We start from the raw sequence: 16029 nt of genomic DNA, 5'->3' as shown, positions 1-16029 counted from the left end.
GTTTTTTGGTCTTTGATACACCATTCTTGACACTCTAGCCTCACCGTCCTCCTTTACTTTTTTCTCAAACACACCAAAGAGGCTTTGACTTAGCTATTTACTCTGCCTGGGATGCTCTTTCCTTGAGCTTCCCAAGGACCGCTTCTTAAGATGCCAACTGCATCTTATGTTAAATGTTACCTCCTCAGAGAGAGCTTCTTTAATCACTCAATCTAAGGTAGCCACCCAGTCACTATTTCACATCAACCTATTTTAATTCACTCCATAGAATCTAAAACTCATAATCTGATACTTTTCCCTTTCAAGTGTATGTTTAATATCTTCCCCCACTAATGTCACGGCCATAAGAGCAAGAAATTTTGTCTGTCTTAATAATTGCTCATCATAGGAGTCACTCAACAAACATTTGAAGTTTAATTACCTATCACTCCCACAGGACAGGAACCATGCCTACTTTATTTGTTGATCTACCTCCAGGACTCAGGCACAGGACATATTTTCAGTGAATGTCTGATGAATGAATGAGTGAGTCCCTCCTCCCCTCCCTTTGAGTTCCTAAGTATTCTAGGATTGGACAAACTTTTCTGGTGAGCCCAACACACTGATGGCCTATATGAAGCCAACTAATAGTCACCTAAACCATTTCATATCAATTGCTATAAAGCAGATCTCCCCACTTCTACCCATTCCCCAAATCCTACACTTGTGTGATTGACTTGTGAAGCTAAATGCAGAACTTTAATAAAGTCTGACAACCTTGTTGAAATTAACCAATAAAATGCCTTTGTTAAAAAAATATTTACAAAAGCAGGTTAAGAAAAATTAAATCTTTTGAGTCCTAATCCATAAACTCTGTAGAAGTAGCTAGACAGGGAGGAGACCATATCTGAAGTTATACTGGGGAAAAAAAACTGAGGTATTAAAAAAGCTAATCTATCTTGTCAGTGTATAGAGAAATGACCACTCTATGCTGAAATGGTCTGTCAAAAATAACAAAGCCACAGAAGGATTGCTTCTTAAGAATTTAAGATACTAGATCACCATTTTGATTACCCAAGAGTTACTCATTAAATATGACACAGAGCACATATTTGCTGGTTTGTGGGCAGTTACAGTATCTAATTACCTCAAACAAAAGGCTACATTCTCAATTTTTTGTTTTGTTTTTATTCAAGAGTTTACTCACAGGCAGCACTTTAAAATCAGGATTTTTAAATTAAAGGCCAAAACTAAAAAGTTTTACAAATATGACAGTGCTAAAAGAATGATCGTCTTAATAATTTAAACCCTAAAATGTCCTGTGGAGTTAAAGTCTTTATACATAGAATTTGTAAGATGGATATCATTTAAAATAAACAAGTGAAAACCACAGACTGTGGGCAAATTTGTCAATGAAGATAAACATAAGTTTCAGCCTTCCAGAGTATGAGAACCAGCAATTAATTCATCCTATAACAGATTATAAACTATGCTTCAGTATTTTGACTTTAAAGTCTCTTTCTCCAGCAGCAAATCAGCGTATCTATGCTGAAGTTCCTTTTCTCTTTCTTGTTGTCGCTGAACATCTTCTTTTAGACACTTGAAGAGACAAAAATATTAAATGATTATTCCCTATGTAAATATAATGAAAAATTTAAAAAGACATCACAGTACTTTATCATCTTGCAAACAGTTGAGCTGATTCATGATTCTTAAGAGGTATTTCCCAACAAGAAACAAATATAGAGAATACTTTTGCTATAAAACCAGTACTGCAGCCATTCTTTGATTTGGTCATAGGACTACTAACCTGTAAAATCTCTGCTGCTACCTCAAATAAACAAGCAATTATCATCCTATCAATACCCACAAATGCACTTAAATAAACGCACACTGGGAGATAAGTCTAAACACATTTGTACCAAACCTGGCCAAAGGAATTTGATGCTTTGGAATAACTAGCTCTGTTCCCAGCATCCTACATTATTAAACAAAAAGGCACTGTTTTCATTTATCTCAGAAAGCTACATGAATGGGGTGCAATTAAGTTTCAGGGAGACAAATCACAAAGGTTACTAATTCCATTTCATAGTGTATCTATACACAAAACCGAAAGTGAGGAAACAAACAGCCTTTCTATCTATGCATCCAGCTACACTCAGGCAGGCAGTTCTAGACTGGAAAGGTCAAAAACTTTAGGCTCTCCTTGAAAAAAATCCAAACGATACCAACTTCAGATATAGCCTTGTGGCACAGGAAGAAAGAGAAAAAAAGAAGGAAGAAAAGCCCTGATAACTCTTTATAGCTCTCTTTCTAAGCAATGCTGCAAGGCAATAAAACATAATGTTACCTCTAGCCTCCGGGGAATAGCAGAATCTTCATGTTTTTTGAGTTCTTCGAAAGTACGCAACTCCAAGTAAGCCTGCTCGATTTGGTCCCATAAGTCATTCAACTGTTTCATGAGCCCCATAGCACGAGACTGATAACCCCCAAGCAAAATTTTCATCTTCTTTTCCATCTTCGCAGCTCTCTTGGCTTCTGTGGTCATGTGGCCTCTGTTTATCTGGGGGTTGGGGAGATACCACATCAACACACGTGAGAAAAGCAGGCTAAATAACAGAGCTAAAAAGGCACTGTAGGTTTATCTATCTGTCTCAAGGCAAAGTACACTACAGCTCTTTACACCTCCACTCCCATAACACAAAATCAGGCTTAAGAAGAGTTTGTTTTGCACCTGCAGGGTTTTACAGGTTAGTTCCAAATAATCTTTTTATAATAACTTCACTCATGATTCAATCCCAAAGCAGGCTTGAATTTGAAAGTACAGGAATGACTCAACTCTACTTTCTGAAAATGACTTCCACTACCATTCATCGGCACTGATTTTGGGACTGGCACCAACTCATCTTCATCAACTCTATCTCAAAAACGCACTTTTACATTATACGTCTAGCACATTTTAAATAACTAATATTCTATCTATTTAATGTACCATCATTGTAATCAAAACATAACTCCCCTAAAACTATAAAATTACAGGAAATTATTTTTATAATCTTATAAAATCCTAAATTTGACATAAAACCCATAAAGGAAAAAGAATATTGCATCTGGCAGATGATTCTAAAAGGCAATCAGGATGGAGAACCCCTGTTTTCGTCAATCATTACAGAAGCTGTTCTGTCCAACTACACCTACCAACCAGTCTTCATTCTCGATAATAAGTGAACCACCAAATTCATGCGTTCCATCAAGTTCCTTATATTAACACAGCACGTGCTAAGAATATCTACATTAGGCACCAACAATCACACGTGGACTCAAATACACTTTCCAAAAACCTTAATAGCATATCAATTCAAATTAATACATACAGTGCTTTTGAAAAATTAGTCATACAAATTATCATTTTTATTGGTTAAGATAAACTCAATCAGCTATACTCTAACTATGCTGCATGGATATTCAATTTCCAATATGGTGTAACAATATATAATACTTATAGTCAGGAAGTATTTAGTTAGTAATCAAGGTCATTTAGTATCACTGGTACTCTGTATCTGGGAACGACCTCACCTCATACAGTTCAGTCATTTATTACTCCTAAAACCACCAGAGACTTTAAAACTTCAAAGGCACTAGTTTCCATTTAATAACAACAATTTTACTCAATTTAGCTCAAGCTTCATAAAAGTCTCCTGGCTCAAATACTGTGCTAAGATTTCAAGGAAATATGGAAATAAGAGATGAAAAAATTTAAGTACAGGAAAAAATTAATTCAGTCAAATAACTAGACTTTATACAAGTATAAAGAAACAGACTGTAACTTTTAATACTCAATTTTAATTTCTTATGTATGACATCTAAACTATAAAATGTGAAGGAAGATATTTGTATGCTTTGTGAATGTTCAACCTATGGCAGTCCAATATACTTTAGGAAGAAGAAACTAACCTATAGCTTCTGGCCTTTTTCTAGCCAATAAATCTCAAGCATGAAATGTACATGCATACATGGGCAGAACTACTTTAAATCAGGCCCAATTCTCCTCTCCTGCCATACGCACACAGAAGCAACACTGAAGTCTCATAGAGTATAAAACCTTATTGTTTAAAATACAAAGAAACAGGAAAACCTAGGCACTAATTTAACCAGATTCATATTTCCAAGTGCTTTAAAAAACAAAAAAATATTAGCAACTGTCCTGAAAGACAACTTATTTGAACAAAACAATACTGGCTTAAAGAGCTTACACTGCATCTTACAGCTGATTTACCGAAAGTTCTCAAAAACATGCTTTTTGAATCTTCATTTGCACTTGCAGATCCACTTAGGAATCTTCTTCATGCATCTAACAGTTAGTACTGGAGCTAGGATTATATACTTTGTTCTGATCACCAGACAAGCCTCCCAAATGTAATTATGATAGAAGCTTAGAAATCACTACTATGGCTTTAAGTATGTACCAACACAAAACTTTTAAATAATTTTAAATAAAATAAAGTTCACTATTACTATTTGTAATTTAAAGTAGGCTGACACTGGACATAATTAAAGCTGACTGCACTCAATATGAAAGAGTAAAATTCAATTCAAAACAGGAGATGAATGAGAATACATCTACACATAAAGGTGAAGGGAGACCAAGCTGGCAAATGTCATGGATCATACTCTATATTATAACCTGATGTCTGAAACACGCTTGAAAATAATTGGGGCAAGGGAAGAAGGGGTAACAGATGAAACATGAGTGGCTAGGATTTGATGGCTGTCATAGATGATACATGAGGATTCATTATACTAGCCTACTTACGGGTATGCTTGAAAATTCCCATAAGAAGAAGTTTTTTTTAAAAAAAATCTAATTCAATATCTACTCTAAAAGCTAAATGTTTTGTTAACTTAAGACCCTATATCCCAAACCATGAAACACCAATACAATGAAATATGAGATATTAAAAATTTATAAGCATTGTCAATTATTTTAATACATCAAAATGTATAGTATGAAATCCACAATTATGTAGAATCCATTTATACTAGCCAAAATCTGAGCTTTAAGTCTTAATTCAGTAAAACAATCTCCATCCTAAAATCTACCCATGTCTCAAATTTCAGACATCCAGTAAAATATCAGCACCCTGTTGTTAAAGATATTATTTCTTGACACCTAGTATCAAACCAAGTTTAAGCCAATTTAAGGAACTCTTTCTAAGGGTGATATAGACTTAAAATGACATGGGAGAGAACTCCTATTTACCTAAACTTGTTATTTGGTAGGCACAGTTTCTTATTTAACCTTACAACTCATACCTCCATGACAGAGAAATTACTGCTGTTATTGTTACTGCCACTGAATTGACTCTGACTCCTAACAACTCGTGTGTGTAGAGGAGAACTGCTCCATAGTTTTCAATGCTGTGACCTTTCGGAAACAGCACCAGGCCTGTCTTCCGAGGTGCCTCTGGGTAGGTTTGAACCACCAACCTTTCAGCCAGTAGTAGAGCACTTAATCATTTGCACCATCCAGGGATTCCCAGAAATTACCCACCCAAATTTTACAGATAAGGAAATTGAGACCCAGAGAGATTATCATATTTTTATGCAAATAACGTGTGCGTGATTTTTTTTTTTTTTTTTGCTAAATGCGCAAACTCCCTCCCCCCTGCGTATTATTTTCTTAAGTGCACTATATCAATTGTTTTCACATGTTGCTGATTTCAGTTTTTCTTTTTTTCTGTCCAGCGGATTTGTTACCAGGATAAAACTGATTTCATGGAAACTTCATTTAAGGTAGGTATTTTCCTAATGGGCTCATGATGGAAACGGGACAGCATGTTGAAACCAAAGAGTATGAATGCACAAAGAGCTAGAATTAGTAACTAAGAAATGATCCTAGGCCTAAAACTACAAAAACAAAACACTGTTTATATTTTACTGCTTTCATAAATCTTAAACTACATATAATTTTTGATAATCAATGTCTTTGAAATCAACAAATAAGTCACCAGAAGACACTGTGTTTTCATCTTAAAATAGACCATTTTAGTTCATTCATTATCATCATCATCATCCAACTCCTGGAACCCTTCACAGTTGACCATCTTTTGCTCCCAGTCATCCAGAAGTTGCTGCCCTACAGTCGTTCTCATGCTCACAGAAAAGCCATTCCTTTTATGAATTTAGAAATCCAGGTGAAACTCGCCTTGAAATCTGGAATTCCTTTCATTTACCAGAAGTTTCACTTTGGTCTGAATTGCAACAGTAGAGACAGCTTGATTTTGCTCCCTTCAAGAAAAAAAATCTACTCTTCCAAGTCGTTCTCCAACTTAGGCCATTCCACTTTGGCCCCACTACATGTGCGTTTCCTTGGATTCTTTTTCCCCAGGTCCTTCTTCTCCTTTCTCCATTCAGAAATGGACAACTCTCCCATCTTGAACTCTGTCACTACTGCTCTGTTGTTGTTTGTTTCTTCCAGTTTGAAGTTGGTAGTGCAGGACTTGTGTTTAATTTCTGCCATGATTCTAAAGGGTTCTAAGATTTAGATTTATAAACTGAAAAAACGTGTACAATATAATCAATAACTGGCTGGTTCTAGTAAAGAAATCAAAAAAAATTCAAATGCGAGGTGTACAAGAAGCAAGGGTCTTTTATATGCTTGCAAGCATATGACTAAGGTGACTCATGATCATTGATATCAAAGACACTGATAAGATACAATTAGACTATGAAATAAGCAGATCTAACGTATCTTAATGGTTTCACTTAAGATGACAAGATTTTCTAATTCAACTGTTGAGCCAAGAGCAATCATGTATCAGTTCTGCTTTGTTTACTCTTCCAATTAAAAGCCAGAGTCAGAAGACTACTGTGATAATTACATCAATGCAGAATGAATCAAGACTTCTACTGATAGCTACCTGATACCATTTATGCCAGTGCAGGCACTCTGTATACACTTCCAACGGATAGCACATGATTTATGGACAAGCTTCAGTAGGTTCAAGGTTCCAACTGATGACTCAAAAGCAACAGGGATATAACTATCAACTTATATTAATAGAAACAAACGCAGTTTCGATTGTTTATCCCTTTCAAGACTCAATTATTTTCTCCTTTGAATTTTTTGTTGATACTATGTGTTTTCACTAACAGAAGGCATGCCGATTAAAGAACCAATTCAGAATTTTTGTCATGAGTATGAATTGTGATACCCATCATGTGGGATTCCATGTGTCCCAGTGGATCCTGAATGTAGTAAATACTGGTGCTATGAGTCAAAGATAAAATCTTTTTTTTTCCCCTTGAAAATTTGCAAAACATGAGGTAAAACATGGAAGGCACCTGGCAATAATTGCACATACATCTTATTCTAGTCTACTTCTTCTTAGCATTTTTATTATTTTTCATGTAACTTTTTAAAACATGGTACAATGCATTCTTTCTTACTGCAAATGCATTACAGCCCAAATAAATAAAGTCCAGGAACGTCTTTATCTCAGAAAAATTACCACTACGATGCATTCTTCATTACTGCAAAAGCAGTACTTAACAGGCCAAATAAACAAAACTAAAGGAATTTGAATCTCAGGAAAATTACCACTACTATGTATTCTTCATTATAATAAAAGCAGTACTAACAGCTAAGACACAGAAACAGCTGCCCTGGAATACTGCAGAACTGTTCACAGTGGTGCATTCCACCAGCTACAGGTGAAAGCAATGACTGCACCCTAAGACAGAATGCAGGATAAGGATAACTTATAGGAGTTCAAGTTTCTTGAAAAGTACCACTGCAATGCATTATTCCTTATTGCAAAGGCATTACTTACTGTTCAGAAGCTAGAAAAGCAGAGAGCCAATAACACTTGGAAACAATGAATAGTGTCAAAGAGAAAATGGCCACTATGACCGAATGATGGCTGGCAATAGCTTATTCTCGCAGTAAGTACATCCTCATGAGAACATAGTAACTAGGAAACATAGTGAGAAGACTTATCTCAGAAACAAAGGCAAACTTGTCAAAAGTTTAGAAAATTCACACACCTTAGAGGCATCACCTAAGACAATGCTCAATCTATACAACATGAAGCTCCAACTCGGTTCTTGAGTTTCATGCACTTCAAAAGGCACCCGCTTTGAGACTAAATGCGTTAAAATTGGGCTACCTCCTTCCCAAAGAACTCCAAAGGCATAAAAAGTGGTTGGGATACTGTTATGTCCCACGGGTCACAAAAGGGTTATTTTCAGACTACCAAGGTACTACCAAACTCAATTCATGACTTCTTGACCATGATATTATACACATATAATCAAAAGTAACATATGTCAGAACTTTCTTTTACACAATTTTTCCATTTCCATGCATTATACGTGTGCATGCGTTATTTACGTGGGCGTGCTATTTGCAGAACATACAGTAAGTAACTTGCCCTTGGCCCACAGCCAGTAAGTGATGGAGCTACACAGTTCTGTACTACTTGAAAGTCCACAAGACTGCTAATAAACCAAATGCCTTCCTGCCTTAGCCCCCAGAAGTGCAAACATACCTGAAGAAATTCAAGGTCAATGCCACCAAACAGTCTTAAAAACAAATCATTCTAGACATAGGTAAACAAGAACTTAATGACTCTGCCCATCATTCTTCCCTGATTTAGACATTAACCTGTATGCTTCCATTTATAGGCTGTATTTGATACTTGATAAAAGCAGTTTCCCCAGTTTATGTATCTAAAAATTCCTAATTCTTTTATTCTTAACAATCTATAAAACTATAGGAAAATAAACATCTCTCAGAAATATTTTATAGGGAAAAAAGTTACATTTAATAACTTTTTTAAGAAGTACAGTGGATATAATTACTGTAATTACTTGGAGATTTCACCAAAGCTTATCTTTGCCATAGATATTAAATGAGAGCAGGAATCAGGTTTCCCTTTTTTTAAAAAAATGATATTTACAATATTAAACTATTAAATTTTAAAAGTAGTACATGATTACTCTAATTTAGTTTTTAAACATTTTCCTCTCTTTACTCACATTCAAGGGGGAAAAAAAGATTAAAATATGCATACACACACATCAAAATTATGTCTGGATGGTAGGCTTGTGCACTAGCTATTTTCTTCTTTGTATTTTTATATTTCTTTTAAATTTTCTACAAAGCACAGGTGTTATTTTTAGAAAAATGCCTACACATGTTATTTCTTAAATGCATAGAAGAGAAACTGTCTAAAAAATACTGGCCAGAGACCAATGGAAAACTGATGGTCCCCAGGAGATGAATCAGTGGAACCATAAGTGTTTCCTTGGGTCATTACAAAAGGGGGCTGTATGGGACTTATAAATGTGTAATTGTTACTTTCAAGCTCACTAAGTTTGTTAAGGTTACTAAGCTTAAGTAATTCCAAAATAGCCACATTATCCTTGGGTCTCCTATACAGTCTTCAGTTAAAGTCTGTTACAGTGAGGTTCAGAACCATTAAGAGCATCCCTCACTGAAACTTTCTGCTTGGGGACCAGAATATAACCTTATACCACTGGAAAAATGAGTTTAAGGATACTTGAAATACACAGCCGACGGGAGGTCCAAATCCTATCCGACATTCAGCAATATGATCTATAATAGTAAAGATTTGGTTCAGTCATCAAAATGTTTGCAAGCAAGTAACAAAATTCCATGAGTGACTCTCCTTTACTCTCTACACTGCTCAGTAGCATTAAGTTTTATCAGTGAATCTTCTCTACATTGATGAAGTCCAGGTCCACGTAAGTGATTATTGTCAGTATCTATCAGAGTTACCATCAGATTGCATCCCTGATAAGCAAGCTAAGTAGTAAGGTAAATATTAGCCTAATTTCATGAAAGCAAATAAAACTATTGCCAAATGATTGGCAATGACTCTTTAGCAGTAACCAACTGAATTCCTGGTTCTATGCATTAACCTTAGAAGAAACTCTTAACAACTCTCACACATACATACATAACCTAAAAACCTTTCCAAGAGCAGTAATGTACTTTATAAAGCAATTCCAAGAGCACTTTACATCTGACTAAGTTAGGAAGTGAAACAAATAAACTACATGAAAAAATTCAACTCAATACTGAGACATAACTGAAGCATGTGGCCCAGCTCTTAAGAGTCTCCTGCTACAGACAACGAAGAAATGTAGTACTGCCTTTAAGGGTCAAGGCAGAGAGCAAAACTTGGCAGTGAGGGTATTTCAGAATACTGCAAATTCCTCTCCCTCACCCCACACCACCTACCCACCATACAAACACCTACACACATAAACACACACACACGGTACATAGCATAAGCCTGCTGAACAACAACATATAGCTCTCTTCACAGAACTGCCCACCAACTGAATCTTTATCCTAAGTTTTCACTCTTTAAAGTACTAAGGGAATTTTTTTTCCTGTGCAAAAATATGACTTTATAATGAAAATCACTGGGAAAATGGGATCCATTGTGCAGCCAATTTTGCTGAAATATAACCATTCAGTAAAGTCAGAGGTCCTCATGGAGTTCTACACATACATGGAGCAGGACTTTGAATGTGTTATCTGTGTTCTTTAAGTTACTTTATTTCCAAGAAGTCAGTGTTACATAATATTTCTTGACTAAGTTGACTGTGCCAGTAAAATACCGGGAGAAGTATTACTTCTGGACCTAGTTTCCATTCCTAAGGAAAGCCTTTCCATTTTTACAGCTAACATGACAAAAATTACTTTTCAGCCAAACTTCCTCAACACAGCAGTTTAGATACTATTTCAAATACTATTAAATTTAATAGCAGGCCTAAACTCAGACTTCTTGTTTCACTTTTGCACCTACTGGAAATTATTTCACTCAAAATAATTATGTCTTCAGACGATTTCCTATTTCCACTTAAAGTGGAAACAAATTAGAACACTTCAAATTCTATTTGCACTTCCCAAATACAGTAATGACTCATGTATCTGGCATCATTAGAAAATGAGGTTCTCAACGTTAAGCATTTTCCAGATAACTGAAGTCCACAAGAGCAGGGAGCTGCCTTCTTCACTGCTGTGTCCCCAGGGCTAGAACAGTATCTGGCACATAGTAGATGCTCAGTAAAATGTATGAATAAATAAAGTACAAAAGCTCTCTTATTTTTAACTATTTGACAAAAATTTTTCTAAAATGAATTACAGCCAGCCCTCCTTTGGAAAAAAAAAAAAAGCAAACACAGCGTTGAACAGAAATTAAGCCCTTCTTATTAATTTGGAGCAATCACTCTACTCTCCTACCATATACCTGTAACGCCCTCAGAAGGTATGACAACACACAGGGCTTTTTGCCATCATGTTAAAATAGCCTCAGCATGGTATGCTTTCATAACTTTTCCTTTTCTGATATTAGCTGTCTTTTATGTGTTTGCTGTTACCACCTTATTTTACACATAAATGTCTGGCAAGGCTCAAAAATTTAATTCTGCCTCCAAAGCAGTATAAAATACATGGACTTGGTTACAGTTCAGAAGTCTTTCCCACTTACTGCTGATCTGACTACATTCTGATTCTATTTATTTATTTAACAGACTCCTTGCACCCCCATCACATTCCATATGAAATCTGAGATGGTTCTATTAGTTTTAAATGAGTATCTTAAGGATTTTCATTTAAGTTCTAAATTTCAAATATTAATATGGTGGGGGCAGATCATGAGTTATGGCTCAAAAACTAGCTCCAATATAAACCTCAGGGCATATTTTTTTAATCCATTTAGGAGACACCAACCACGACAAAGCTGGATTTCATCTTGCTTGATAGGCTGTGATAGGGCCATAATTTTAGATTCACTTTTCCAAAGTTCATGGCAGCAAAAATCAAACACACTGGCAGCCATAGTGCACTGGGCTTGCACAGAGAGGCACAGCTTTCTGAACCTAAGAGTGGAGGGGATAATTTCAGTATAGCATTTAGTTTATACAATATAACTGGAGTTCCTTCTCCACAACAAACTTTGAATAATGTTTATAATTTAGCAATCAGCTGAAATGATGAAAGAATTACCACAATGGAAATAAAATATTTATGTATTTCAAACCAGTAGAACTGTGCCTTCAAAAGCTAAAATAAGCTAAGAGAAATCTAGTTCTGAATTAGGGATGGATAAAAGAATATGGGGGTTTGTTTGTTTGGGTCTTGGAGTTTCTTTTCTTCTTTTTAAAGATTTAATGAACTTTTGTTGAAATCAGCATAGTTTACTAAATTAAAGGACACGATTAAGTATTCTTTAAAAGTAACTAGCTGGGTAACCACAGTGGTTAAGCACTGGGCAGTTAACCGAAAAGGTGGCAGTTCGAACCCACCAGCTGCTCCACGGCAGTTTGCTTCTGTAAAGATTACAGCCTTGGAAACCCTATGGGGCAGGTCTACTCTGTCCTATAGGGTCACTGTAAGTCACTATCAACTTGACGGCAACGGGTTTGGTTTCGGTTTAGTTGAGTAAACAATAAAGTAAGTTATCCAAGAGTAAAAATAAAAATTACTTCAGACTGTTCTGTGAATATTCTTCCAAAATCACCAATGCTTCAACAAAAATAGTTTAACGGAAGACTTCAGTTCCTGGTACTGAACTGAACAAAGAGAACCACATGTTTTTAATGGTTGCTCATAAACGACTCAAGTATCTCCAAAAGAACAATGGTGGTTCTTTTCTGTATTTTTCCCTTCAAAACTCCCAAGACCAATTCAACATAGAATTAAAAATTACTATACTTTATGGCACCACTCACTTTGTGACACATTTATTTGCTGCCATGAAAGTTAGTGCCTCAACAAAGTGAATGTGATTTAGGGGAAAACTTTTTTAAAAATTTTAAACAGCACAAAATGTCCTGGCCATCTGAGGCAGCAAAGAGTTTACCCACCTCAAATAAGATCTTTAAACTAAGTGAGAGATCTAAGTATTTATACATAAACGTTACAAGGAAGCTTTCCAAATGGCTTTCTAATCAGTTTTGATGCTGACCTTAGATCAGAATTACACTGCTAAGTACCATTTATAAGAAATGAGGCCTACACAACAGAAAATACAACTTACAATTTAACCACTGATGCTCTCCTTTCCCTGACTTTAACTTTGAATTAAAACACAGAGCAACAGCACACCCTGCTGGACATTAGTAAGTACAACCAGAATAGCCAACAACACTGGATTGCTAAGATTCTACCCCAAGAAGAGAATTACTTCAGAAAGGAATCAAATTCTAAATGATAAAAGTTCATGGGCATTAACCATCAGATGCTTATACCTGTCATTTTAAAGGTAAAACTAAGACTTAGAATAATTTTCCAATTAAAAGATATTACTTTCTCCTGCTATCTGCCCAACTTCACCCCAAGTGATTTTACTATTTCTGATTTTGGCCCTAAATAAAAATATTTTCAAATCAGCTTTCTGTAAAGAGAAATTAGTAATCATATAAAAGAGGAAATTGGGGCCACTTTCTGCACACGATTGCCTGAAGCACCCTTTCGCCTTCCCATTCCATTTTGGCCTCAGAAACATCCTGGAAGACCACCATGAAGAATCCACAAGGCAGCCTAATGGTCTCTGAATCACAAGTTACACACCATTGGTAATATGCCTATACAGATTCTCGTATTCAAAACATTCAGACTATATTAAAAAAAACACACGGCATGAAAGTACAGCTAGTACATTTCAACATTTTCACAGACATAAAAACTCATGGAAGCCACTGTCTAGGTAATGCAGCTCAGCCCTCTCTCTGTAACTTAAACTTACAGGACTCAGAGTAGGGACAGAAAGGTATCAGATTTCTGTAAATTTGACCTCTTTGCTATAGAAAGAAAATTCCTTTCTACTGAGATCCCTCCTTTAGAGAAAATAGGCTATCCTATTGGCCAACATTGTTCTGAGTGACTAGTGTTAGCTTCTTGGCTCCCTGCTCCTGCATCTATAAGGTTTGACTGACCTCTGGTCAGCAAGGAGGGCACTCTGCAGTCATGAGGGCCAGCAATTCTGAAAAACCAGTGAACAAGGCCAAGGAGAAGCAAACACCTCAGTGTAGTTTCCCTTAAGAACTGCAAAGGCAAAAAACACCTCAGGGCTTTTTCTGAAGTTGTCTCCAATGGTATTACTTGGTTTATTATTTCATTCAAAGTACATTTAAATTAGAATTGTAAAAGGATACCAACCTCAAGCCTCTTTTCAAGTGACTCAATTCTGTCCTTTTTGCTAGCTAGGTTGGCCCGTGTGTAGCGGCTCTGCCCAGGAAGATACAAAACTTGACTGTAGCATTCTTCCCACACCTGGTTATAAGCTTCACTTGAGAGTTCTCCGTGGCTCATTCCTTGTTTTACCACTTCCATCTCCTGCACCAGAACATCCTGGGCCTGTTTGCGACAATAATTTCAGTAAGTTTCAGTACTACTACTATTTGTCATCACCAGAGAACTTAAAAAGACATTAATTTTTCTCCCTTCCTTGGGCAAAAGTGAGGGGTTTAGGTTGGGGGCTGTTTTTTGGAACGGGGGTACAATACCTAAGCAAAATGAATTAAGACGTCTATTAAGTCACTGCAGATTGATTTTAAAAAAAAGTCAAGCATCTGTTTCTCCAATAACATAAATATCTTCTGGCTTCATTCATTTTAATAGCAGCTATCATTTTGCAAGTGCCAGGAACTGGGTTTAAAAGTTTTACCTACATTATCTCCAAACATCACAAACACTTTACAAAGTAAACAATACTAACTTCGCTTTAAAGTTGATGAAACTAAGGCTCATAGAAATTAACTTGTTCAAGACCACACTGCTAGTAAGCAGACGAGGCAGGAGCCCACTCAAGCTAAATGGCACCAATGCTTGAATGTGCTCCTTTCACTCTTACCATTCCACCTTCTACCTAGGACCTCACAGGATCCCGTGAAGGGGAATCTGACATTTTTTGATGCATGTGCCTTTTTTCTCATTTGAAGAAACGCCCCTGACATTGCCAGAGAATAAGACTGGGGGCACAAGTCAATAAATGATGAGTCATAGCTCAAAAGAACCAGCTTTTATTCAGTACTAAAGAAACCATTTAAGATGACAGAATGAGGGTGACAGAGTTGGACAGGCCTGGGTTCCAATCACAGCCTTACCACTTAGTAGCTACCTGAACTTAACTTCTCTGAGCCCATTTCTCATGTAAAATGGGGATAATACCTACCTGGCAGGTTATTAGGATTAAGAGACATAATACGCATAAAGAGCCTAGCCCAGTACCAGACACACACAATACCGCTGAGTATTCTACATTAACCTCTTCCAGCCCTTCGCCTCATGGCTCATGAAAAACTGGCAACGATTTCTTGCACCCTACAGAAGGCTTTCACTCTTTCTGGTAATGTCAGAAAATAAGCACAGACCAAAACATATCAAATCAAGAGAAATGACCACCACACAGAAAACTGAAACAAAAGAAAAGAAAATCATGTCTATAGAAGACACAAAAGAGAATGGATACTTTTAAACAACACCTCTTATTGGAAGTAAGGGAAAAAAAACAATTTTAACATTGAAAATTGGTATTTCATTCTGAAACTGTATATAGTAAAACTTTAGCTCCTTTAATCATTAGCAGAGAGTACATATACTATCATCTTTATCCATAAAGAATCTAAGTAAATAGCTGCTTTAAATTCTTTTTGGGGGAGCAAGGGAGAATGAAGAGAACAGGATACAAGGAAAAGATTAGTCCAAAGGACTAACTGTCTACAGCTACCAAGGCCTCCACCGGACTGAGTCCAGTACAGCTAGATGGTGCCCGGCTACCACCGACTGCTCTGACCAGGATCACAACAGAGGGTTCTGGACAGAGCTGGAGAAGGATGTAGAGCATAGTTCTAACTCACAAAAAAAAAGACAAGATTTACTGGCCTAAAGGAGACTGGAGAAACCCCGAGAGTATGGCCCCAGAGACCGTTTTAGCTCAGTGGTGAAGTTACCGCCGAGGTTCACTGTTCAGCCTGGAAGTGGACAGCCCCGTAAAACCAAATGAGACTAAC

The 16029-nt window shown here is 36.5% G+C and overlaps 1 protein-coding gene across 1 annotated transcript in view; it reads right to left on the bottom strand.

Moving 5' to 3' along the window:
- Nucleotides 1-1158: 1158 nt before the first annotated feature.
- CDC5L (cell division cycle 5 like) overlaps nucleotides 1159-16029 on the bottom strand; it is a 50852-nt gene continuing 35981 nt past the window's right edge. The window contains exons 14-16 of the mRNA XM_004379516.1: nucleotides 14177-14374; nucleotides 2330-2542; nucleotides 1159-1578 (exon numbers count right to left, since the gene is read on the bottom strand). Coding sequence (XP_004379573.1) covers nucleotides 1474-1578; nucleotides 2330-2542; nucleotides 14177-14374 — 516 coding nt within the window. The 3' untranslated portion in view covers nucleotides 1159-1473. The remainder of the gene's footprint in view (nucleotides 1579-2329; nucleotides 2543-14176; nucleotides 14375-16029) is intronic.

The sequence above is a fragment of the Trichechus manatus genome, unplaced genomic scaffold (assembly GCF_000243295.1).
Source record: "Trichechus manatus latirostris isolate Lorelei unplaced genomic scaffold, TriManLat1.0 scaffold00065, whole genome shotgun sequence".
Taxonomy (NCBI): domain Eukaryota; kingdom Metazoa; phylum Chordata; class Mammalia; order Sirenia; family Trichechidae; genus Trichechus; species Trichechus manatus.
Note: the sequence above shows the minus strand (reverse complement) of the source record. Positions and strands in the feature narration are given on the sequence as shown.